This window comes from Tachyglossus aculeatus, chromosome 11, assembly GCF_015852505.1.
Source record: "Tachyglossus aculeatus isolate mTacAcu1 chromosome 11, mTacAcu1.pri, whole genome shotgun sequence".
Classification (NCBI taxonomy): Eukaryota; Metazoa; Chordata; class Mammalia; order Monotremata; family Tachyglossidae; genus Tachyglossus; species Tachyglossus aculeatus.
The window spans coordinates 30,482,544-30,508,918 of NC_052076.1; the positions used below are offsets into that span (position 1 = coordinate 30,482,544).

The 26,375-nt window shown below is 54.3% G+C and overlaps 2 protein-coding genes across 3 annotated transcripts in view; one reads left to right on the forward strand and one right to left on the reverse strand.

Moving 5' to 3' along the window:
- The window catches only part of TTC12 (tetratricopeptide repeat domain 12), a 32,883-nt gene extending 14,584 nt beyond the window's left edge, over positions 1-18,299 (forward strand). The window contains 14 exon segments of the mRNA XM_038753992.1: positions 180-240; positions 2,350-2,538; positions 4,159-4,228; positions 6,644-6,732; positions 7,546-7,714; positions 10,366-10,458; positions 11,282-11,342; positions 11,965-12,099; positions 13,062-13,160; positions 13,350-13,418; positions 13,920-14,024; positions 14,887-14,986; positions 17,288-17,510; positions 18,101-18,299. Of these exon segments, the coding sequence (XP_038609920.1) occupies positions 180-240; positions 2,350-2,538; positions 4,159-4,228; positions 6,644-6,732; positions 7,546-7,714; positions 10,366-10,458; positions 11,282-11,342; positions 11,965-12,099; positions 13,062-13,160; positions 13,350-13,418; positions 13,920-14,024; positions 14,887-14,986; positions 17,288-17,510; positions 18,101-18,176 (1,539 nt within the window). The 3' untranslated portion in view covers positions 18,177-18,299.
- A 1,593-nt stretch (positions 18,300-19,892) lies between these two features.
- On the reverse strand, positions 19,893-25,254 carry DRD2 (dopamine receptor D2). Of its 2 annotated transcripts, none has more exons than XM_038754111.1 (7): positions 24,970-25,254; positions 23,985-24,094; positions 22,775-22,911; positions 22,325-22,503; positions 21,657-21,743; positions 20,886-21,198; positions 19,893-20,775 (listed from the first exon to the last, which is right to left on the reverse strand). In XM_038754111.1, the coding sequence occupies exons 1-7, from the start codon at positions 25,252-25,254 to the stop codon at positions 20,582-20,584; spliced, it is 1,305 nt and encodes a 434-aa protein (XP_038610039.1). In that variant the 3' UTR covers positions 19,893-20,581. The 2 variants fall into 2 exon arrangements, with proteins under 2 accessions (XP_038610039.1, XP_038610037.1); XM_038754109.1 differs by having other exon boundaries at positions 22,313-22,503.
- Between the last annotated feature and the right edge of the window lie 1,121 nt (positions 25,255-26,375).

The window sequence follows — 26,375 nt, forward strand, 5'->3', positions numbered from 1 at the left end:
AAACCACTTTTGCTGCCCTGATTCCCGGCTCCCAAGCCCCCAGGAGGGGCTGAGGGTTCCAGCAACGTCCCCGGTGGGGGTCGGGGGAGGTGGGGAAGGGTCCAAAGGCAAAGTGGTGCTGGTGACTGGACCCTCTCCAGTGTCCACCCCTACCGAGCCGTGGATCTGTGTCTTGGCAGTCCAGGCAGTGCTACAGGAAGATGCTGGAGTCTAATCCCTCGCTGGAGAAGCAGGTGGCAGGTGAGAAAGTCCTATTGACCCCTGCTTCCGAAGCCCTGGCTGCCCCCGTTCCATCTCTCAATCAATTGAAGTTATTTGTTGAGTGCTTACTGCGTGCAGAGCACTGTACTAAGCATAGGGAGAATACAGTAGAGTAAGTAGACATGATCCCTGCCTTCAAGGAGGTTCCAGTTTAATGGGGAAGACATACACTAAAGTACAGGTCAGGAAAGTAGCTGAGTGTAAGGATCTGGACCTAGGTGCCTCCCTTTCACCCTGCCCCAGGAACGTATGACTCCCCTTTCTTTCCTTTGGATCCGGCTCCTCTCTCACCCTCCCCTCTGTCAGGAACACCTGCTGGTCCTGGCTCTGTTTGATTCTCTGACTGATCTGGATACCTGGTCCCTCTACCCACTCTGCTCCATTAATCAGCTAATCAATGGTAGGTATTGAGTGCTTACTATGTGCAGAGAACTGTACTTAGCACTTGGGAGAGTACAATACAACAGAATTAGCAGAAACATTCCCTGCCCATAGCTGGGACATAGTCCTGGCGCCACCACTTGTCTGCTCTGTGGGCCTGGGCTAGTCACTTTGCTTCTCTGTTATCTCATCTGTAAAATGAGGACTAAGTCTCTTCTCAGTCTCTTTTGCAGGCTCCTCCTCCCCCTCCCATCCCCTTACTGTGGGGGCTCCCCAAGGTTCAGTTCTTGGTCCCCTTCTGTTCTCGATCTACACTCACTCCCTTGGTGACCTCATTCACTCCCACGGCTTCAACTATCATCTCTATGCTGATGACACCCAGAGCTACATCTCTGCCCACATCTCCATCTGGATGTCTGCCCGCCACCTAAAACTCAACATGTCCAAGACTGAACTCCTTGTCTTCCCTCCCAAACCCTGCCCTTTCCCTGACTTTCCCATCTCTGTTGATGGCACTACCATCCTTCCCGTCTCACAAGCCCGCAACCTTGGTGTCATCCTCAACTCCGCTCTCTCGTTCACCCCTCACATCCAAGCCGTCACCAAAACCTGTTGGTCTCAGCTCCACAACATTGCCAAGATCTGCCCTTTCCTCTCCATCCAAACTGCTACCTTGCTCGTTCAAGCTCTCATCCTATCCCGTCTGGACTGCTGCATCAGCCTCCTCTCTGATCTCCCATCTTCGTGTCTCTCCCCACTTCAATCCATACTTGATGCCACTGCCCGGATTGTCTTTGTCCAGAAACGCTCTGGGCATGTTACTCCCCTCCTGAAAAATCTCCAGTGGCTACCAATCAATCTGCGCATCAGGCAGAAACTCCTCACCCTCGGCTTCAGGGCTCTCCATCACCTCGCCCCCTCCTACTTCACCTCCCTTCACTCCTTCTACAGCCCAGCCTGCACCCTCTGCTCCTCTGCTGCTAATCTCCTCACCATGCCTCGTTCTCGCCTGTCCCTCCGTCGACCCTCGGCCCATGTCATCCCCCTGGCCTGGAATGCCCTCCCTCTGCCCATCCGCCAAGCTAGCTCTCTTCCTCCCTTCAAGGCCCTACTGAGAGCTCACCTCCTCCAGGAGACCTTCCCAGACTGAGCCCCCTCCTTCCTCTCCCCCTCGTCCCCCTCCCCATCCCCACCATCTTACCTCCTTCCCTTCCCCACAACACCTGTGTATATGTTTGTACATATTTATTACTCTATTTATTTATTTATTTTACTTGTACATATCTATTCTATTTATTTTATTTTGTCAATATGTTTGGTTTTGTTCTCTGTCTTCCCCTTCTAGACTGTGAGCCCACTGTTGGGTAGGGACTGTCTCTATATGTTGCCAACTTGTACTTCCCAAGCGCTTAGTACAGTGCTCTGCACACAGTGAGCGCTCAATAAATACGATTGATTGATTGATTGACTAAGACAGGGAGCCCCATGTAGGACATGGACTGGGTCCAACCTGATGAGCTTATATCAATTCCAGTGCTTAGTACAGTGCCTGGCACATAATAAGCGTTTAATAAATACCATTAAAAAAATAGAAAAGAAACGAGTTTACAGTCTGATCCGGCCAGATCCCACCGAAGAAGTCACAGGCAGCGGGTTGGCATCTTCCTTCCCAGCCCCCAGGCCTGGCTGGCTCAATTCTCTCCCCAGGTTACCTGGAGCACGTCGCCCTCCAGGAAAAAGCAGCTCTGCAGGAGCAGGAGGCCCAGGAAGAGCTGGCATCAGGAAAGAGCATGGCGGTGGCCACCAAGACCTTGCTCCAGACCCTCACCCAACCCGACCAGCTCCCCTTCTTCTACGCTGGGGGCACCGAGGCCCTGGCTGAGCTCATGAGAGATTGTATGTCCTGGAAGCAACCATTTTCCCCGTGGAGAGCTGACAGCAGGCTGGCTTGTTCTTGGGGTTTGAGATTTGGGGTGTTGGCTGCCAACATAGAATCTGCTGTCCCTCCCCTTGGTGAGGGGCCAGTGGGGGAGGGGGCTGAAGTCTGTGAGGTAAAATTTGAGAGAGGAGTTTCCTCCACTTCCCAAGGATAGGGTCTCTAGCTCCTCAAGCAGCTTCTTATCACTATAATAATAATTATTGCGATAATAATAATGAGCAGAGAACATGTCTACCAACTCTGTTGTGTTGTACTCTCCCAAGTGCTTAATACAGTGCTCTGCACACATAAGTGCTCCATAAAGTCTATTGATTGATTGATTAAGCACCTACTATGTGCCAAGCACTGTATTGGGATTGATGCAATCTAAGCAAATAGTACACAATCCCCGTTCCACATAAGACTCACAGCCTAATTACAGATGAAGAAACTGAGGCACAGAGAAGTGAAGTGACTCACCCAAGGTCACGCAACAGACAAATGCAGGGCAGGGATTAGAACCCAGGTTACTTGGCTCACAGACTCATGCTCATTCCACTAGACCACACTTCTTAATGGTTTAGAGTACAGTGCCTGCCACATAGTAAGCACTTAACAAAGACCACAGTTTTATTATTATTATTAGAGGAAAGCTTAGAGACACTTTTTCTGAACTGGGCTAGGCCAGGGTAACAATGCCTCTTGACTGCCAGGAACTGTCTGGTTTGAAGCCATAAACAACCCTGCCTCTGCAGTGGAGTTATCATATGGGAGGAGGGGAAGGATTTCGGCCTGCTTTTGAATCTGGTGGGCTGTACCCACTTGTCTCCCAGTCCTGTGGTCTTCTGGCAGTTTCCAGCCTCCTCCATCCCTTTACCCCCTCCCCTACAACACATACCTCCCCAGAAGCTCAGAACATCTTTTCCATCCATTAATAGCTTTTCCATCTATTCCTTCCCCATTCACCCATAGGACAGAAAGTAATCAATGATATTTATTGAATGCTTACTGGGAGCAGAGCAGCGCACTAAGTACTTGGGAGAGTGCAGCACAACAGAGTCAGTGGTGACAATCCCTGTCCTCAAAGAGTTTGCAATCTGGGGCGGGGGAGGGTGGTAGACATTAAAATTAATTGCAGATAGGAGAAATGGCAGAGTATGGAGATATGTACATGAGGGCTGTGAGGCTGGGGGTAGGGTGAATACCAAAAGGCTTCAGGAGTACACACCTAAGAACAAAGGTGATGCAGAAGGGAGGGAGGATAGGGTGGGGAAATGAGAAGATAATCAGGGAAGGCTTCTTGGAGGAGGTGTGATTTTAGTAGGGATTTGAAGACCTCCAGAAACCGAGCACTGGGCAGAAGAGATGATTAACAGTCCTGTTCCTTTTACTCTTGTGCCCCCCTCCTCCTCCTCTCACCAGAGTTTCAGGAAACTGTGCTGTTCACCCCAGTGTAAAGGCATTTTTCTGACCAAGCTGTTCACTAGGTGACCTTGACATTTCACGTCTGGTTTCAGGTTATCCACCAGCTGCTTGCCAGCGAGGCAGCCAGCTGGCAGAGTGAGCTGAGTCCACTGTTATCTCTGAATTTGTTTCAGGCACTGAACAAACTTTATTTAGAACCAACAATGGATTCAGTATCATCAATGACAACAAGGTCATAAAGCGGTAAGGGCATCTGGGAGGAGAATGGTGGAGTGGACGATGTGCGGATGACTGGGGGGTGGGGGAGGCTGGAGCCCAAGGGGGAGGGGGCATCTGGAAAATAAGGCCTACTTGGGAAATCCAGGTAAAAGCTCTCAGGTTAGCTAGTGGTAGGTCCATTACCTCCTCGGTGATATTTATTGAGTGCTTACTGTGCACTGTGCTAAATGCTTGGGAGAGTATGACAATATGGTTTCTAGGTGCGATCCCTGCCTACAAGGAGCTTACTGTCTCGGGGAGGTTGATCTTCGGAGAGCCAAGGGGGCCTAGTGGAAAGAGCACAGGACTGGAAGCCAGGAAACTGTGAGAAGGATTAGTCAGGGAAGGCTTCTTGGAAGAGCTTTGATTTCAGTAGGGCTTCAAAGATGGGAGGAGTAAAGGTCAGTTGGATATGAACAGGGAGGGAGTCCCAGGCAGGAGGGAGAGTGGGACCAAAGGGCTGATAGTGAGAAAGATGAGATTGAGGTACAGGAAATAGGATGTCATTATCAGGGCAAAGTGGATTGGCTAGGTTGTAGGAGGGAAGCAGTGAGGGCTAGTGGATAGACCATGCTCCTGGCAGTCAGAAAGACTTCGATTCTAATTCCAGTTTCTCCACTTGTCTGTTGTATGACCTTGGGCAAATCACTTATCTGAGCCTCAGTTAGCTCATCTGTAAATTGGGGGTAAGATTGTGAGCCCCATGTGAGACGTGGACTTTGTCCAACCGGATTATCTTGTCTCTACTCCAGTGCTTAGTACAGTGTTAGGCACATAGTAAATGCTTAACGAATACCATAAATAAATAAATAATGATGATGATAAATAATAAATAATAATGATAAATACGATTGAATGAATGAATGAAAGATCATGATGATATTTATTAAGAAGTTACTATGTGCCAAACATTGGAATAGAAGCAGAAAATCAGTTTGGGCACAGTCCTTGCCCCACCCAGGACCCCTAGTCTAATGTTTCCGTTGGCATATCCAGCCTAGACTACTGCTTCAGCCTCCTCACTGACCTCCCTGCTTCCCTCCTCTATCCCTTTCCAGTCCACACTTCACTCTGCTATCTGGATCACTTTTCTAAAAAATCATTCGATGCACATCGCCCCACTCTTTAGAAATCTCTGATGGTGCCCATCCATCTCCAACTCCACATGAAACAGAAACTCATTACCATCAACTTTAAGGCACTCAATGAGTTCTCCCGCTCTTACGTAACCTCACTCCCCCCATTTTTTAAAAAATGATATTTGTTAAATGCCTTCTATGTTCCGGGCACTGTACTAAGCGCTGGGGTAGACACAAACTAGTCAGGTTGGACACAGCCCATATCCCACATGGGGCTCAGAGACTTGATCCCCATTTTACAGGTGAGGCAGAAAGAAGTGAAGAGACTTTCTCAAGGTTACACAGCAGACAAGTAGCAGAGCCAGGATTGAAACCCAGATCCTTCTGACTCCCAGGCCCAATCTCTATCCACTAGGCCACACTCCTTACTTCTCAATCATTATTATTATTAATATTAATGATTGTGATGATGATACTGATTGATGAGGAAAGACCTGGAAAACAAGGAAAGCCTGACTTTTCTAATCCTTTCTACTGGTTTATTAAGCATCTGGTATTGCCTTTGGTTTGGAGCCCAGACTGGCAGGAAGCCCTGGGGAACAACTGGTGGCACTTCACTCTGGGGGGCTTCCCTGAAGGGCAGGGACAGCTGGTGGGGGGCATTGACCTGGAAGCTGACCCCGCCACCTGGCTCCCTTCTGTCTAGGGGTTGCCACCTGGTCCTCTTGCTCAGCCTGAGGCTCCACCCTGGTCCTGCTCCTCCTTTCCCTTTCCCTCACCGCAGGTGCATCATGGCCTAGTGAATAGAACCTGGGCCTGGGATTCAGAAGAACCTGGGTTCTTCCACTTGTCTGCTCTGTGACCTTGGGCAAGTCACTTCACTTCTCTAGGCCTCAGTTACCTCATCTGTAAAATGGGATTAAGACTGTGAGCCCTGTGTGTGACTATGTCCAACCCAATCACCTTATATTATTATTGTTATTATTATGGTATTTGTTAAGTGCTTACTATGTGACAAGCACTGTTCTAAGCGCTGGAGTAGATACAAAGTAATCAGGTTGTTCCATGTGGGACTCACAGTCTTAATCCCCATTTTACAGATGAGGGAATTGAGGCCCAGAGAAGTGAGGTGACTTGCCCAAGGTCACATAGCAGACAAGTAATGGAGCAGGGATTAGAACTCACAACCTCTAGCTCCCAAGCCCGGGCTCTTTCAGCTGAGCCACACTGCTTCTTGTATCTATTCCAGTGCTTTGTACAGTGCCTGTACACAGTAAGTGCTTAATAAATACCATCATTATTATATTATCATTATTATTAGATGCCTGTCCACTGCAGGAGACTCTGGGCCAGAAGAAGCAGTGTGCCTGTCTGTGACCAAGCTCTGGCATGCAGTGTGCCGCGGGAACGGTAGGCCTGAGGATCATCATCCATCACGTACACCCGGTGCCAACCAGGAGGGGGTGGTGGCTGGCATCCATCAATCAATCGATATTTCAATGGTATTTACAGAGTGTTTACCATGTCCACAGCACTGTACTAAGTGCCTGAGTACCATGCTAAGCTCCAGACCCCAAAGGACCCAGGTCCAGACCTCCCTGCTCTCCAGAGGTTTGTTGGTCAAGGCAAGTGCTGCGGAAGCAGCGAGAGTCTGGCTGACCGTGCCAGAGCAGAGGAACAGCAACACTTCCTAATGGCCCCCCAACTCTCTTGGGCTGGGACTCCTCATCACCCTGACTTGCTCTAAGGCCAGGAGGTGGCAAGTTTCTCTGGAAGAGTTTCCAGGGGACCCTACTCCCCCTGAGCCCAAGAGTGCTGACCAGCCATCCGAGGGAAGACCTCCAGGGGGACTTCCTTAGTTGACTGCCCCTGGCCAGGGCATCCGGAAGGAGAAAGAGCACTGTGGACTTGGGGGAGAAAGGTCTGAGGGTCCCGCTGAGCCCCCTGCCATTCACTGGGTCCAACAGGCCTGTCCTATCTCTGCCCCATTGCTGCACTGTTCCACTGAGGCAGCGACAGAGTATGGGGTTGATGGTTTATTGGGCGTGGTGGAGCTGGGGGTGGGGCCAGGGCTGGTGGCTGGTGGTTGGGGGATTGATGAGATTCGTAGAGGGCTGGAAGTGGAGTTGAGGGTGAGGCTGGCGTTGGGGCTGGGAGGTGGAACCAGGGCTGGGGCTGGCAGTGGCCACCCCTTCAGCCTCTGAGCTGAACCCTGTCTTTCAGAAGTGAACCAGCACCGGCTAGTTACCCACTCCGGGATGGGGGCCTTGCTGCCTTCCCTCCTGCTGGGGCGGGGGCGTCCAGTCCAGCAGCAGATCGTGGCCCTCCTGACCCTCCTGGCTGAGACTGAGACTGGACGGAACCTGCTCCTGAGCCACGTGGACCTCCAGAGGTGAGGCCCGGCCACCGCTGCCCCCTGGGACCCCAAGGGGAGCACCATCTCCTCGGTCACAAGGCCAAGGCAGCACAGTCCCCAGGTGGTGGGGGGATAGGACGGGGAGGGGCTCTTCTCCTTTTTTCTAATGAGATTTGTTACTCTATTTATTTTACTTGTACATATTTACTATTCTATTTATTTCATTTTGTTATTATGTTTTGTTTTGTTGTCTGTCTCCCCCTTCTAGACTGTGAGCCCGCTGTTGGGTAGGGACCATCTCTATATGTTGCCAACTTGTACTTCCCAAGCACTCAACTTGTACTTCCCAAGCACTTATTACAGTGCTCTGCACACAGTAAGTGCTCAATAAATACGATTGAATGAATGAATGAATGAATTTGTTAAGCACTTACTATGTGCCAGGCACTGTACTAAACACTGGGGTAGATACAAAATAATTGGGTTGGACACAGTCCCTGTCCTACAAAGGGATCACAGCCCTAATCCCCATTTTACAGATGAGGTAACAGAGGCACCGAGAAATTGTGACTTGCCCAGGGTCACACAGCAGACAAGTGACAGAGTCAGGATTAGAGCCCAGATCCACTGACTCCCAGGCCTGTGCTCTTTCCTCTAGGGCACGCCACTTGCGAGTGGGTGGCCCACAGCAATCACCAGATATTTTTTCCATCGTCTCTCTGGCAGTCGCTCAGGTTTCCATTGGTTTTTTCCAATGGCTTGGGAAGTGGAATTTCAGCTCTTCCGGAGAGCACTGACCATCTCATTAACCAACCTATTATGCTGCCACCCACTGGCATTTTGAACATCCATTTGCAATTATACACGAAGGCAATTTCTGGATTCCCGCTAACTAAAGGAGGTGATGGATGGTCAGTGAGGCCCCAAAGCAAGAACCTCATCCCTCCTCCTCGACCTCTGACTTCAGGGCAGACTGGAGGCCGACGGGCATCTGTTGGGGAATCACGATCATACTTTTCTCATTCTCCTCTGGCAGTGGGCGCTCTGGGCCCGGCTTGGGCGGGGGGTCCCCATCCCTTCCTATGATCCCCTCCAGGAAGACTGGAGGGCCAAGCTGGCAGAGGAAGAGCAGCTTGGGGCTCCACCTCCTAGGTGGGGACCTGAGGAAATGTTGTGTCCATCTCACTGTACAAAAGGAAGAGTGGGTCGCTGCTATGGGAAGCAGCATGGCTTGCTGGAAAGAGCCCGGACCTAGGAGTCAGAGGACCTGGGTTCTAATTCCGGCCCTACCTTGTATCTGCTGTGTGACCTTGGGCAAGTTACTTCACTTCTCTGGGCCTCACTTTCCTCATCTGCAAAATGGGAATTCAGTACCTGTTCTCCCTCCTACTTAGATTCTGAGCCCCATGTAGAACCTATCTTGTATCTTTTCCAGCATTCATTCATTCAATCGTATTTATTGAGCACTTACTGTGTGCAGAACACTGTACTAAGTGCTTGGGAAGTACAAGTCGGCAACATATAGAGACGGTCCCTACCCAACAACGGGCTCACAGTCTAGAAGGGGGAGACAGACAACAAAACAAAACAGACAGCACTTAGTACAGTGCTTGGCATAGAGTAAGTGCTTAACAAATACCATCATTACTATTATTATTATTATCATTATTATTATTATTACTGCCCTGTCCCCTTCTGGGGCAGGGTTTTCTCTGTGACTTTTTCCCTTCTTCACCCCATCACCTCCCTTGGGCCATTGGAGCCTATTAAGATTCAATTCATTATTATTGAGAAGCAGCATGGCCTAGTGGAAAGAGCCCAGACCTGGGAGTCAGAGGACCTGGTTATTTGTGTTATTTATTAATTATGGTATTTGTTAAGCGCTTGCTATATGCCAGGCACTTTACTAAGCACTGGGGCAGATACAAGCAAATCAGGTTGGACACAGTCCCTTCCCACGTGGGACTCACAGTCGCAATCCCCATTTCACAAATGAAGTAACTGAGGCACAGAGAAGTAAAGTGACTTATCCAAGGTCACACAGCAGTCAAATGGAGGAGCTGGGATTAGAACCCATGGCCTTCTGACTCCCAGGCCAGTGTTCTATCCAATAAGCCATGCTGCTTCTCTAATCCTGCTTCCATCACTGGTCTGCTGGACTTGGACAAGTCACTTAAGTTCTCTTGACTTTGTTTCCTCATCTGTAAAATGGGGGTTAAATCCTCCTCCCTCCTTCTTAGACTGTGAACCATATGTGGGACAGGGACTGTGTCCCACCTAATAACCTCATATTTACCCCAGCACTTGGTACAGTGCTTGGCACATAGGAAGCATTTAACAAGTACCATAATTATTATTTTGATATCAGAGAAGTGTCAAAATGAAGCAGGAGAGAGTTAGGGTAGTGGGAGGAAGGACTTTCTGGGCAGGTAGTGGTGTTGGGCCCCAGGATCCTGGCCACTGTGACCTTGCAGGTCAGTTAGACTCACAAAGGCCCCCTTGGCCTGGGGTGGGGTCAGGGGGACTGGAGGGCAGGACCAACTACTTCCATGTCAAACCCTACCACCCTGAGGTATCTGAGACCAGATTAGCTGTGTCCAATGAAGTCCCGGAGCATTCCAGGGTCCTAGAGGAAGGGCAGAGGGCTGCTCAGATCCAGCCAACCCTGAGATTGTGGATTTTTGCAGCTTGTTACAAGCCCTGGTGACATTTGTCAATTCCTCGGATGTGAGAGCGGGAGAGGCGATGAGACTGTTGACAGATTTAGCCCTGGAGGACAGGTAATTAGTGCTTCCCAACCCCTCCCAAATGGTCACTTCCACCCTCTTGGCTGGCAGAGCCCCCAGGCTCTGGGAGCTGGGGACTTGAGCACTCTTCAGCTGGGGGGGAGGGGGAGGAAATGGTGGTGTTTCCTTCCCAGAGTCCCCTTCTCTGCAGGCTGCTGCTCCAGGAATCTGCTCCTCAGTGAGATTCCTGGCTATATGTGGAGATAATAGGGGACCTCCGGGGCTGGGGGAGGTACTCCCCATTTGAGTTTCTTAATTGGGTTGGGGAGAAGTGGCCAAGTCCATCTCCCACAGAGCTGGCTCTGAATCGGCCTGACCAGGGTTTTTCTCCCAAGACTTGGCCTTCCAGGGGTAATTCCCTTCCCACCGGACTTCTTGAACTCTCATCAGAGGGACAGCTGGAGACCACAAGGAGGAACCGGGAATAGCCACTCCATCACTTCAGCACTGTTTGAATCCCAGCTCCCCCAGTGGCTTACGACGAGCAAACATCTCTTCGTTCACTTCTGTTTGTGCCTCCAGCCCATGGGCTCCGGGGAGGGGAAGAGGAGGCTTGGCAGGAGCGGGAAGCGCTTAGCAACTCACCCTCCTGGGAACTGCTGCTCCAGATTGATTGTTTAGTATCCACAGTGGTACTCCAGCCTCCCCAAAATGAAAGTCCTATTAGTGGACCAGAGACAATTTCTCCATTCTGAGCTGCATTCCCAGTATGCTCTGCAGTGGCAGACCCATCAGCCAGTCAGTTTTATGCTGCAGGGACGCCCTTCCCACCTATTCTGCAACCCTAAGATGGTCATGACCACTTCCCTTCTAACAGGTTCAAAGCCTGGTTCCGGAACCACCTCTCCACCGCTCTGCCCATCCTCATGGGCACACTGGTAAGCAAGATCTTGTGTGTTCAGAAGCAGCGTGGCCCAGTGAATAGAGCATGGAACTGGGAGTCAGGAGATCTGGGTTCTAACCCTAACCCTTCCACTGGCCTGCCAGTTGACCTGGGGCAAGCCGCTTAGCGGCTCTGTGCCTTAGTGTTCTCATCTGTAAAATGGAAACTCAGTACCTGTCCTAGCTCCCTCTTTAACTGGGAAAAGCCCCACATGGGACAGGGACTCCAGCCTGATCTGCTTGTATCCACCCCAGTGCTTAGTAAGGTGCCTGGCACATAGTAAGTGCCTAACAAATACCATAATTATCATTATTCCCCTGAATCCCCCTTCTTGGCCCGGCCCAGCCCCACCTTCTCCTGGGAACTCCAGGGGTTGAATGGGCCTGTCAGAGGGGCAGCAGCTCAGACCTGGAGCCTGGTCCTCCGCAGGGAAATGGGGAGGTGAGAACAGATCAGGCTCTGCCTGGGGAACCCAAACTGAGGGGGCACCCCTCCGAGGTCCCAAGCCATGCCCACCAGCAAGTGCCAGTTTCTCCTACCCATTTGGGAGTGAGGCCCCGGGGGATTTGCTGGGACTCCTGACAGGGTTGTCTGCGTCTCTTCTGTTTCCTTCCCAGAGGAACCCTGCACCGGCCAACCAGGCCACCCTGTCCCAGTGCCTAGCCATCGTGGGGAACCTCAGTGCCGATGCCACCATCCGGAGCCAGCTGGCCGCTTGCCCAGACCTCTGGGATATCTGCCTGGAGTTACTGGTAATGTGGCTCTGTCCACGCCTGTCTCCCCTCTCTACCAGCCAAAGCCACTCTCCCCATGAGGGGTCCTGAGGAAGTGTGGACTTGGGGCAGAGTAGTCCCACCACCATCCATCCAGTCAACAGCACTCAGCCTGGCCCTGATGGGTCCCTCTTGTTCCAAATCTTCTCACAACTTCCTTCTGCACAATCACTGCGTGATCACTGTGTTGTCCTTGTACAATCAGCGTGGCTCAGTGGAAAGAGCCCGGGCTTTGGAGTCAGAGGTCATGGGTTCAAATCCTGGCTCCTCCACTTGCCAGCTGTGTGACTTTGGGCAAGTCACTTCACTTCTCTGGGCCTCAGTTCCCTCAGCTGTAAAATGGGGATTAAAACTGTGAGCCCCCCGTGGGACAACCTGATCATCTTGTAACCTCCCCAGCACTTAGAACAGTGCTCTGCACATAGTAAGCGCTTAACAAATACCATAATCATAATTATTATTATTATTATTATTATTATTATTATTATTACAGTCCCAACTGTCACTGAGCTGTCCCTACATGGCCACTGCCCTGCTGCTGCACTGTCTTTGATTTTGCAGGGTCCCTGCCCAGTCACTGCACTGTCCCTGCATGGTCACTGTGCTATTCTTGTACGGTCACTGCACTGTCCCTGATTGTCCCCACACGGTTGCTGCACTGTCCTTTCATGTTCACTGCACTGTCACTACACTGTCCCTGATTAGTCACACACTGTCTCTGATTAGTCACACACTGTCCCTGGAAGGTCACTGTACTGTCTCTGTACGGTCATTGCTTTGTCTCTGTCTCATCAGTTGGGCTGTGAGGGTGACCACAGCCTGCCCGGCCCTGAGGGGAGGAGAGCGGAGGGGCCTGGGTCGGGGGCTGGAAGAGAAGATGGCCTGGATCGGGGAAGCTGGGAAGGGAGGAAAGGCAGTCCAACTCCCTCCTTGTTATGCAGCTCAGATGGGAGGAGGACCTGGCGCTGGTCCAGGGGACCATGTACGCAGCCCTGGGTCTGCTGATGAACCTGCTCCTGGAGCCCGCAAGTGTCCCTGAGGTACCAACCGAAGGAGAGCAAGGGTGGTCTCGGGCCCAGCCCCCAGGCCCCAGATCCTGTCCCAGGTTCCTCCCCACTGCTGCATTGGGGGTGGTGAACTGGGCTAGGGATGGGCCCTGATGGGGGCACCGCTCCTCAGCCTGGGCTTGACCGACGAGATATGCAAGGTTCCTCCCTCCGTGTTTCCAGGGACGGGCAGCGGTGGTGAACCGAAGGTGCGTGGCTCTACTGGGCTGTGAGGATGGTGGGATTCTGACTGTAAGTTGGCTCCGAGCATGACGAGAGATGGTAGGGGCTCTTCCTCAGAGGCCCCAGCCCCCTGGGCCCAGGCTCTGATTCTGCCTTTACCCAAGTCCTCAGGGCCTGGTTAACAGAGTCCAGTCAGCAAAGCTTGGTCAATGGAGGTGGCAGAGACTCCCCCAGGGACTTCCCCTGCCCCTGCCCTCTCCCCACACCCAACACGAGTGTCCTTAGCCATGGGCAAGCTGGAGCGTGACCACCGGAAAGCCTTGAGGGACAGCTTGGGACAGGATGGGCTCGGTGACTTCCACCAGCCTCTGGGCACCCCATGGCATGCAGCCAGCTTGTAACCAGCTCCCAGTTGGTCCAACTCATTAGTGTCTCTGATTGGGCTGGTCCAGGCCTGGGCAGGCCATGTCAGGACAGGGTGGGCGGGTCAGGGGTCAGCTGGACCAGGGCAGGGAAGACCAGGGACGTGGACTGGAGCAGAAACCTGACTTTCATCTGTTCTCCTCCAAGAGGGCAGCAGGAGTGCTGAGCCGATCTCTTCCAGCCTCGCCACCAGCGTCCGTGGAAGAGGCAGTGGTGGGTGGGGTGGTGAAGAAAATGATTCAGTTCCTGAAGGTAACCTGAGCCGACTGGTGATGGGAGCTGGGTGTCAGAGGGGCTGGGAAAGGTTAACTCCTGGAAGGGCAGGGCAGGGGGCTGGGGTCCCGGGGCCTAACCTCTCTGGCATTGGGCCAGGTGGCTCCTCCCTGGGACATTTGCCCACTAGTTCAGAGCGGGCTGGGGGGGCCAATGCCCCATCTGGAAGGGGTCTTGGGATGGTTGATCGGGGTAGGGGAAGATTGGAAGGGCAGGTTTGACATTAGAATCAGGGAGGCTGCTGTTCCTTCCTCCTCCCCAGAGGACCTTACGGCCATCAGGGAAGTTCCAGTATTTGGGAATGTATTCCAGGCTCTTCTTCCTCCCTCACATCAGGTACACACACACATGACAGACACGCTCCACATGCACCCCCTCCTCAATCACTCACATGTCCTGGCATGTCCATCTCTTGTGTGCAGCCATGCACCCTCAGGCTCACATCCATGCATGCACACAAGATGCGGGCCACACCAGCTATGGAGGTTTAACAGGTTGAGAAGGATTTGGGTGCCCTGAGTTCCGCACTCCAGTCTGCCTTCCTACCAGCCCCCAGAAATCACATCTCCTCCCATCCGCTGCTGGGGATCAACTCCTCTGCCCTGTTCCCAGCTCCTCTAACCGATCCTGGCAGCACTCCACTCCTGGGGGCCAGAGCTTGGTCATTTGGGGCTGCAAAGGCCAAGGATGGAGAGAGGGAGGGATGGAGGGAGGAAGCACTGGGCCCCAAGCCTGTGCCTCTGTCAGGCTTAGACTCCAAGGTCGAGGCCCAGCTGTGTGAGTGATAGATGGCTGCGTCGATTTTGATAAAACCAATGCTCCCCCTCCCCCATGACTCCAGGCTGGCGGCCAGACGGCGCCCCGCTATGCCACGAAGACACTAGCCATCTGTACCAAGAGCAGCCTCAGGGCTCGGGAGGAAGTGGTGCGCCTAGATAAGCGTAAGTGGGCATCCTCCGGAAGGCAAAGCGAGGCCCCAAGTTGGGTCCGGGCTAGGATGGCAGAGGGCACCCTGGGCTGGGGAGAAAGGGATGGAATTCAGTCTTGCTTATGCAACCTCACTTGCCTTCTGGCTTGGGAAGTGTTTAATTAACCTTGCATCTGAGCCCAGTGCTGGCAAAGGACGGCAGAGTCAGGCAGGAAACACAGAGCAACACCTCCTGCTACTAGCATTGCCGGAATCAGGGCCGTGATCAACCCCCAATCCTGGCAGCTCCCTGAGACTCCCCATTGGATGCCGGAATCTGGCCCCCACCTTATGGGCCTGACTCTGCAGTGGTCAGGCATCATAACCCCTGGTGACCCTGGCTGATGGGCACAGAAGTCCCCCCACACTGCCAACAGGCCACTTGCCAGCTAGAGTCAAGCAGCCTGGCTCTGGGCCATCCAGGACAGCCAGCTCCTCACTGTCTTGGCTGTTCCCGGAGATTCAGACTGGGCAACTCCCTGCTGTCTGGCTGTTCATGATGGCCCAGGCTGGGCACCTTCCCGCTGTCTGGCTGTTCCCAGAGGCCCAGTCTAGGCAGCTCCTCACTGTCTGGCTGTTACTGTTGCCCCAGACAGGGCAACTCCCCACTGTCTGGCTGTTCCTGGAGGCCCAGGCTGGACAGCTCCCCACTGTCTGGTTGTTCCCGGAAGCACAGGCAGGGCAGCATAGTGTTCCAGGCCGAGTGTCCGTGTTTCCAAATAGTCACAGATGTCCCATCCACCAGAGCAATTGTCCCAGGGACCTCCCTGGAAAGCCCTCTCCCCCATGCACCCCTCTCCAAAGATGCAGATGCAGTCCAGGTCGGTGTCGCAAGAGCGACTGAGGATCAAGTTTGGGATTGGGGGTCTGAGGCTTTATTGCCTGAACGTTTCCGTGGGGCAAGGGGGCTCTGATCTCATCTCCTTGTTGGCCACTATCTGGGCCCCGGGCAATGCCTTTGTTGGCTGCCCCAAGAAGGGCTCGAGGCCAAAGAGCCACCCCCACCGGTAGCCTGCTGCTCTTGACCACGGCCCCTCCCAGAAAAGGGGGGAAAGGGGAGCCCTCATCTGTTCAATCATCTGGGTGGGCTCTATGCATCCTCCCTCCATCCCACTCTCCTATTTCCTGGATCAGAAAAGTGGGACTGAGGCCTGGGTCCCTCTTTGCTGCTAAATTGATCCCTAAAGGCCTATCCAGACTGTCTAAGCCCACCCCATCCCCAACTGGGCCATACTCAAACAGCCCAATGCCCTCCCATGATGCTGCAGGCCTTCCCTCCCACTGTCATCCACTTCACCTGTGGCCCCCACCACCACCAGCCTCCTGCTGCTGGCCCCACTCCTGCACTGCTGGACCTAGGCCCTTCTCATCATCAATGGCATTTATTGAGTACTTACTATGTGAAGAGCACTGTACTAAGTGCTTGGGAGAGAGGCAGCATGGTGTAGTGGATAGAGCACAGGCCTGGGAGTCAGAAGGTCATGAGTTCTAATCCCGACTCCACCACTTGTCTGCCGTGTGACCCTAGGCAAGTCACTTCACTTCTCTCTGCCTCAGTTACTTCATCTGTAAAATGGGAAATAAGGCTGTGAACCCCACATGGGACAGCCTGATCACCTTGTATCTACCCCAGTGCTTAGAACAGTGCTTGGCACATAGTAAGCGCTTAATAAATGCCATTATTATTATTATTATTATTATTCTCTGTTCCTCAGTTACCTCATCAAGAAAATGGGGATTGACGCTGTGAGACCCACATGGGACAGGGACTATGTCCAACTTGATTTGTTTGTAAGCACCCCAGCACTTAGTATAGTGCCTGACGCATAGTGAGCACTTAAATGCCATCATTATTATTATTACAATACAACCCAGTTGGCAGACAGATTCCCCCTCTCTGCTGCCACCTCCCTGCTGTAGGCCCTGGGCCCTCTCTGCTTGTCCTGACCCTAAGACCCCCTGCCAACATCTGGGAACCCGGGAGAAGGAAGCACGGCCTTAGAGCCTGGGCCTGGAAGTCAGAAGGTCATGGGTTATAATGCTGGCTCTCCCACTTATCTGCTGTGTGGCCTTGGGCATGTCACTTCACCTCTCTGTGCCTCAGTTACCTCATTTGTAAAATGGAGGATTTGAGCCCCTTGTGGAACACGGACTGTGTCCAACCTGATCTGCTTGGATCAGTGCTTAGTACAGTGCCTGACACAAAGTAAGCACTTAATAAATACCACAATTATTATTATTATTATTCCTGAAACTCTCCCTGTCCCCACGGCAGGGCTCAGGGTGTTGAGTCGGCTGCTGGACTCGGAGGACGAGGTCGTGGTGGGAAACGCGGCTCTGTGCTTCGGCGTCTGCGTGGAGGTGGCGGGCGTGGCAGCCAGCCTGCTGCACTCCGACATCGTGGACCTCCTGCTGCGCCATGTTAGCAGAGCCGGACCAGCCACCGTGAGCCACAATGCGGCCATCGCGCTCGGCAAACTGTGCACTGCTGAGCCAAGGTACGAGCCAGGGAGCAGAACCACCAACCACCTGCCCAGGGTCGGGGAAGGAGGCCTGGATGGGTGGGACTGGGGTCTCTCCTTGCGCTCTCACTCCTGTCCCCTCTGGTGCTAATGAGAAGGGGCAGCAGAAGGTCCTGGTGGAATCCAGGGGACAGAGGGACAGACAAAGGGTCTGATGGTCCCTCCAGAGGTCATCTAGCCCCATCCCCCAGCTTCCAAGTAGGGCCGGCACCAATTTTGCAGGCCGGGGAGAGAGCTCTCCTCCTCCTCTTCCTTCTCCTCATCCTCCACTTCCTCCTCCTCCTTCTTCTCCTCCTCGTTCTTCTCTTCCTCCTCCTTCTTCTCCTCCTCCCTCTTCTCCTTCTCCTTCTCCTCCTCCTCCCTCTTCTTCTCCTTCTCCTTCTCCTCCTCCTCCCTCTTCTTCTCCACTTCCTCCTCCTCCTTCTCCTTGTCCTGCACTTCCTCCTCCTCCCCCTCCTCCTCCTCCACTTCCTGCTCCTTGGGCCGTGCTTTGCACCTCCGTGGAGGCAGCTTGGCTGTCAGCAACACTTGGAGCCAAACCCATTTGTGACTTGATGTCGTTTCAGGCACGTGGTGCGCCTCCGAGAGCTTCACGGGGTGGAGATTCTCCACGGGGCCATGAAGCATGTGTCTGGGCCCTAGCCCGCCTGCATGTGCATACGTGTGCGTGCATGTACACATGTGTGCCCCACTGCAGGGTTGTTTTCCTAGATGACGTTTCTTTGTCCTATAGATTGTTGCCATGGAAATAAAGATCTTTTTAAGTACCCCTTCCTCCCCTACCCAGGATTTGGACATTTTCATCGGCTGCAGAACTGGGGCAGCCCCTGAGCTAACCGTCTGCAGGATCTAGCACTCTGGGCATGATGGAGATCCTGCTGAGAAGTCTAGATCTCAAGGAAGCAGTGTGACCTAGTGGAAAGAGCCCAGATTCAGAGGACCTGGATTCTAATCCTGACTCCGCCACTTACTTGCTGTGTGACCATGGACAAGTCAATTCTCTGTGACACAGTTCCCTCATCTGCAAAATAGGGATTCAATACCTGTTCTCCTTCCTGCTTAGACAGTGAGCCCCATGTGGGACCTGATTATCTTGTATCTACCCCAGCGCTTAGCAAAGTGCTTGGCACATAGTAAGCACTTAAGAAATACCACACTTATTATTAATATTAGCCTCAGCAGGCTCTGCTCTTCTGCCAGTGGCCCCAGGGCCATTCAGCCCAGGACTGGCTTCTGGCAGGGGCTGGATAGTTGCCCTCCTGGACACTCACTGTCATAGTCAAGAACACAGTGGACCACCCCAAACCTATCTTAACCCCATTGGCAAGGCCCAGCTTGGTGTTGCCCACACTCAGGGAGGGTCTGGGCCCAGGGAGAGTACAGGAATTAACTGCTCCTGACCCGAATCCTAGGGGCAGGGCAGAACTGGGGCCTTCCCCTACCCCCACCCTCCACTGCCATCCCCGACAAGTCCTGTTGACTCCAGGCATATGGTGAAGTTGGTCCAGCCAGGAACTGAAGCAGCATGGCGTAGTGGATAGAGCATGGGCCTCGGAGTCAGAAGGTCATGGATTCTAATCCCAGCTCTGTCACTTGTCTGCCATGTAACCTTGAGCATGTAAATTCACTTCTCTGTTCCTCAGTTACCTCATCTGTAAAATACGGATTGAGACTGTGAGCCCCACATGAGACAAGGGACTGCGTCCAACCCAATTTGCTTGTATCCACCTCAGTGCTTAGTACAGTGCCTGGCACATAGTAAGCACTTAACAAATACCATTATTATTATTATTATATTCTTGATGCTGGAGAAGGGACCCACCTTGCCTACAAGGGAGCACATGGTGGGTCCTTGGAGGTCTGGTCAGTCCCCAGGACACTCCTCCCTCCCCTCAGGCTCCTGATTCCTGGTTCTGCTTCTTCTGGTGTGCCCTGTCCAGACTGCAGTGAGTGAACAGTTGGTGCCCTGCTGGACCTGCAGAGAAGAAGGCTCAGGGGTGGTGGAAGCAGGTGAGGGGAAGGGGAGTTCCTGGCCCTGAAACAAGGGCTGTGAAGGAGTAGAGGGAGAGGAGATGGGATTGAGACTGGGCACAGCCCATCCAGTCGCCCTCTTCTCTGGAGCCAGGACCAAAACTGGCTGCCGCCTTCCCTCACTTCCCAGGACCACCTTCAAATGTTCGGCCACCTCCTCTCTAGGGCAGCCACCACAGGTCCACACCCAATCCCATGGCTCCCCCCCATTTCTGGAGACCTCCAGGGTGAAGGCCAGGGCGGCCCACTGCCCTCCTGCTTGGGTGGTATCCTCCCTCTGCCCCTGTCCTGCAAGGAAAGCACTGACCCTGCAGGGGCACCCCGGGCCTCTTTATTGTCTGTGCAGTGATCGAGCTTACAAAAGACTCAGACAGATGGACAGACAGGCAGCTGCCCAGTCCTGGGCTGGCAGGGGTGGGCACAGGGAGCTGAGCCCTGCAGCAGCCAGGATGGGCCTCTAGCTCAAGCCCCAACAGTGTGGTCCAATCCTCAGTCCTGTACACTGAGGCTGGGGGTTAAAGGGTCAATGCCATGTCTTAGGGGTTGGGGGGTCATCCCAGGGATGGAAACTCTTAAGACCCCTTCCTCTCCCCTGAGGCCGGCTGCCCAGGCTGGACTGCAGGAGGAGGAGCAGGTCCTGGGGCCTGGGTCAGACCTGAGCCCATTTCTCCCTGTCCTGCCCCCAGGACCAGGTGAGAGGACAAACGACTGTGCAGTTCTGGGCTGGCAGGTGTGGGTGCAGGGAGTCAGGCCCTCCTCCAATCCCACAAATTCCCCAGCCCCACATCCTTGCTCCAAGAGTAGACAATGAGAAGAGGTGCTGGGTCAGGGTTGGGGGGGGGATGGACCCCAGCATTCCTCTCCCTCAGCCCAGCTGCGGACAGTCTGGCTGCTCCAACCCAGGGGGAGGGCCTGGGGGGGAGGCCCGAGGGTCAGTCCTGCAGCCCACCACAAACCCCCTCCCCCCAGGAAGCAGGGGATGGCTGAGCGGGCGGTGGCGGGGGGCAGGCTGGGGGTCAGCAGTGCAGGATCTTCAGGAAGGCCTTGCGGAACTCGACGTTGAACGTCGTGTAGATGATGGGGTTGACTGCGCTGTTGACGTAGCCCAGCCATGTGAAGGCGCTGTAGAGCACGGGGGGGATGGCGCAGTCACAGTGAATGTTCAGGATGTGGGTGATGAAGAAGGGCAGCCAGCAGATGACAAACACACCTGCGGAGGCGGTGGGAGGGTGGGGGTGAGGGTCCAGTGGGGGCGGGGAGGAGACCACCCCCCCAAAGGGGTGCCCTGCCCCACAGACCCTCCATGCCGAGCCTACTCACCGAGCACAATGGCCAGCATCTGCGTGGCCTTCTTCTCCTTCTGCTGGGACAATTTCCGCCGGCTCAGTGCCTTGAGCGACGTCCGCATCTTGCCGTTGCGCAGGTTCTGGATCTCGAACATCTTGGCCACCCTGGGGGCCCCCCGAGCCAGGCCGTTCCTCTGTGGTCGTGGGGGGCTGTCGGTGGGACCCGTGGAGGGGGCGCCCGGCTGCGAGGGCGTGGGGGCGGCCAGTGGGAGGGTGCTGGGGGCCGCGGGTGAGTACTTGGTCTTCTCGGGTGGGCTGGTGCTGGACATCATGTCCACTGCTGCCTCCTGGACCGGGATGGAATGACCGGGCAGTGGCGGGTGAACAGGCGGGGCCTGGTGAGGGAGCGGGGCCTGGAAGGATCTAGGTGAGTGGCAGTAGCCTGGGAGGAGGTAGGTGATCAGGAGGGGCTGGGTGAGTGGGCATGGCCAGGTGAATGGGCAGGGCCTGGGAGACAGTGGGTGAGTGGGCAGGGCAGGGTTAGAAGGTGGGGTCTTGGACCTGCTTCAGGAAGCCTTCCTAGACTAGACTGAGTAGGCAGCAGCTGTACGCAGACCCCAAGCCTACTCTTTCACAGCCCACGAGAGGCAGGACCACATGGACAAGGCTCTTGGCATTGCATGCAGTGTTGCAGACCCCAGGGGAATCCGTAGGCCCCCTATCCCTATGCCATGGGAATGTCCAGCCTCCCCTTATGAAGAGGAGGTGTGGGATGTTCCCAGATTCAGGGGCCCAGCACACCTACCACTTTCCTCTTGTGGGCCAGGAAGCTCCCGTTGGATTTGGCGATAAGCGGGCACAACTTCACGTCATCTGGGTGGGCACACTTGTCCTGTGGGGGAGCCCAGCAGTCACCGCGAGGACAGTGGACCACAAGCCCAAAGCCAAACCCACTCTGGGCTTAGGGATGGTCTGGGGGCCCAGCCTGGAGGTGGGGGGCTGGACAGATTCTGCTGCCTGATGCCCCAAAGTCTCTGAGCAGTGCCCTCCTTGTATGCACACTTTACTACACCCCATTGTTGACCCATTGTGCAGCCCTGACACATCCTCTCTGCTAGGCAGGGAACTGAGCAAGAACCCTGGGCTTCTGGTGGATTAGAAAGTGTAGGGAGCTGCAACGGTTCAACTTTGACCAGCCGCTCTCTGCCGGGGGATGGACTGCAGCGTCAGGGAATTGGGTTAGACTGGAAGAGGAATCTTGGGACTAAATCGAGCCCCCAGGAAAGGGGGCAGGCCCTGCCCCTGGCGGGTCTTTAAAGAAACAACAGACCTGATTCTTCCAGACAAGTCAGTCATTCAGAGAGGCTGGGGGTTGGCCCAGATGACCTCTCGCCCTTCCTCCTACTTTAGGGAGGAGGAGGGGCAGCGTTGGGGGGATGCAATGGTGGTGGGAGGGGGCACCTTGAGTGGGACCTGCGTGTCGGACTCCAGCCCGAGGCACGTGCGCTTGGTGTTGACCCGCTTGCGGCGCTTGCGCAGGACAATGTAGATCTGGACGTAGACGAGGAGCGTGACGATGAAGGGCACGTAGAAAGACACGACGGAGGAGTACACCACGAAGGCTGGGTTGGCGATGATGCACTCATTCTGGGCTGTGGGTGGCGGACAGGGTGTCAGCAGGGTGTCAGCAGGGTGGGTGGCCCCCCAATGTCACCCTCTCTCAAAACCTGCTTGCCCAGGGACCGATGTTTACATGTCTTATTTACATGTTCTCTGCATATCATTTGCATACCCCTCCCTGCAATTGGCTGGTCGGGCTCCGCAGAAGACCCGGTTGCCCCCCACTTTCCCTTCGGCCCTCCTATCCCCTTGCCCTTTCCCCTCTGGCCTGTCCCCACCCACACCGCACACAGACTGGCACACCGGTGTTGTTGAGGCCAAACAGCAGTGGGCAGGAGATGGCAAAGGACAGGACCCAGACCACGGTGATCATGACGGTGACCCGGCGCTTGGAGCTGTAGCGGGTGTTGTAGAGCATGGGCATGGCCACGGCTGTGTACCTGTGGAGCGGAGGCACAGGGGAAGTTGGGGGCCATGGAGATGGGTGGGGCAGGCACTGGGGAAGGGGTGAGAGCAGGATTTCTGCTCCAGACACCTCCATCCCTGGGGTCCTGGGCCTTCAGAGTGTTTCTACTGCCAGCTGTTGGGTCCAGTGCCCCAGGCAAAGGCTACCTTGCTACCCTGCCTTCCTATTTGTCTCTCTTGGAACTCTGCTTGCCACCTGGCACCCTCTCTGCTTGCCACCCTGCCTTCCTAACTGCCTCTCCCCAGCATTCTCTCTCCCTGTCATCTTACCTCCCTGCCCTTTTGAGGCTCCATTTGTCTCCTTGCCACTCTGTCTTGCCACCCTGCCTCCCTACTCATAATAATAATAATAATGCTATTCGTTAAGCACTTAGTGTGTGCCAGGCACTGTACTAAGCACTGGGGTGGATATAAGCAGATAGATCGGACCCAGTCCCTATCCCACATGGGGCTCCCAGTCTCAAACCCTATTTTGAGGATGAGGTAACTGAGGCACAGAAAAGCAAAGTGACTTTCCCAAGGTCACACAGCAGACAAGTGGCAGAGTAGGGATGATAACCCATGACCTTCTGACTCCCAGGCCTGTGCTCTATCTGCCATGCCGCTTCATAACTGTCTTCTCCCTTGTGCCCTGCCTGCCTGCTGCCCAATCTGCCATTCCCTGGCACTCTTCCTGCCCCTCATCCTGCCTCTCCACCCTCCTGAAGCCCTGTCTCTCTCCCTGCCAATCTGCCTGCCCCCTCCACCTCCCTAACTGTCCCTCCCTCATGCCCTGACTGCAAACTGCCCAGGCTGCTCTCCCTAGCACTCTTTCTGCCTGTCACCCTGCCTCCCCACCCCGCTGAGCCTCTCTCTGTCTCCCTGTTGCCCCATCAGCTGGCCAGAGGGCCGGAGCTATGGGAAACAATGCACAGAGCATTACCAAACTCCTCTTCTATCAGTATCCCCAGCCTGTCCCCTGCAGGGCCGAGAGTAGCATGATGGGGGAAGGGCACCCCCACCCCCCGGGCCCCACCCCCTGGCCTCTTCCACCCGGCCCCGGCCGCACCTGTCGATGCTGATGGCACACAGGTTGAGGATGCTGGCTGTGCACATCATGACATCAAGGGTGACGAAGATATCACAGTGGATCCGACTGAACCGCCATTCGCCCACCACCTGGGGGAGATGACCAGGGCATGTGGGGACCCCTCTCCGGACCTCTATCTCCCCTCCACCTGGAACCCCATCCCTCCCCGGCCTCATTCCTGGCAACAGGACCCTGAGGCCAATGCAGCCTGGGGCCTGGGACAGAGTAAGGAGAGGGGTGAGACCACTGCCCCTCCCTCCAGGGACAACCTCCAGGGGTGAGGCCAAGATGGCACTGGGCACTGTCACCCTGTGGGCAGGAATCGCATCTACCAGCTCTTGCGTTGTACTCTCCCAAGAGCTTTGTGCTGTGCTCTGCACATGGTAAGTGCTCAGTAAATACCACTGATTGACTGTTGGGTGGACTGACACCAGCCACTCAAGCTTCCTCCTCATCCCCCAGGGAGGGGGAAACCGAGGCCCGAGACCCACTTAGAGCCTCTCAGGCGGCAGTGGTGGGAGCTGGCTTGGGAAGCTAGGGCCTGGGGTGGAGTCAGTCAGTCAGTCAATTGTATTTATTGAGCACTTACTGTGTGAAGGGCACTGTACTAAGCACTGGGGAGAGTAAAATACGATACTATGAGACACATTCCCTGTTCATAATGAGCTTACAGATTAGAGGGGGAGACAGACATTAATATAAATAAACTGTGGATATGTACGTAAGTGCTGTGGGGCTGGGAAGGGGGGTTGAATAAAGGGAGCAAGTCAGAGTAATGCAGAAGGGAGTTGAAGAAATAGAAAAGAGGGCTTGGTCAGGGAAGGCCTCTTGGAGGAGGTGTGCCTTCATTAAGGCTTTGAAATTGAGGAGAGTCATTGTCCATCGGATATGAGGAGGGAGGACGTTCCAGGCCAGAGGCAGGACATGGGTTAGAGGTCACGGCGGGGGGCTGGGAGGGCCGTACCTCCAGGTAGACCACCCAGGGCATGACGAGGGAGGCCACCAGGAGGTCGGCCACGGCCAGGCTGACGATCAGGTAGTTGGTGGTCGTCTGCAGGGCCTTCTCCCGTGACACAGCCATGCACACGAGCACGTTGCCGAAGACGATGACGAAGATGAGTAGGGTAAGCAGCATGGCGTAGTAGTTGAAGACCGCAGCCCCACCCCCCGTCCGGGACCCATTGACCAGCCGGCTCCAGTTCCCGCCGTCCGGGTCCTCGTCGATCCAGGACAGGTTCAGGGGGTCCATGGGAGCTCTGGGTGAGAGAGAAGCGAGGGCCGCTGCATTCCGCCACACCGTGAATGCCCCCTTTGCTCCTCCACCACAAGCCGCATCCTCCCCTCCTCTGGAAGCCCGCCTCTACTGGAAAGACTAACCCCAACCCTGCTCATTCATTCATTCAATTGTATTTATTGAGCACTTACTGTGTGCAGAGCACTATACTTGGGTGGGTACAATGCAACAATAAACAGACATATTCTCTGCCCACAAAGAGCTTGCTGTCTAGATCAGAGGTGACAGACATCAGTACAAATAAATAAATTACAGATTTGTACATAAGTGCTGGGGGGCTGGGAGGGGGGAAGAGCAAAGGGAACCGAGCCTGACATTCCAATCCCAAGGGCTACGTTTGATTGGGGGTGGGGGGACGAGGGGGCACTCACAGGGATATGGGGTGGCTTCTGCCCCTGCCACTGACATTTTGTGTATTCTGCCTCTCTGGGTGTTGTCTTTGTTTTTTCTCCTGTTCCCACTTTGTCACTATTAATGATAATTAATAATAAGTGTGGATTTTGCCAAGTGCTTACTATGTGCCAAGCAATGTACTAAATGCTGGGGAATATACAAAATAATCAGGTCCCACATGGGGCTCATAGTCTAAGTAGGAGGGAGAACAGGTATTGAATCCCCATTTTGTAGATGAGGGAGCTGAGATACAGAAAAGCAAAGTGACTTGCCCGAGGTCACACAATAGGCAAGTGGCAGAGCCGGGATTAAAACTCAGGTCCTCTGACTCCCAGACCCAGCTATTTCCATTAAACTACTACATCTGCCTGTCTCCCTATTAGACAGCAAGTCCCTTGAAGACAGGGATTGGGTCTTTTGCATCTCTGGTACCCTCCCCCTGCCCCGGTGTTTAGTGTAATGCTCTAGACACAGTCTGCATTCAGTATCATTAGTTGTACATGTGTGTGCATGCACCTGTCTCCTCCAACAGACTATTAGCCCCTTGCGGGCAGGAACTGGGACACTTCCTCCCTCTGCCTCTCCCCACGTTCCCTGAGCTCAGTTCAGACTAGACATGGTCAGGTTCTGGGATCAAGGCTACTCAAGTCCTGGGGAATGGGCTGCTCCAGCTGCCAGCCAAG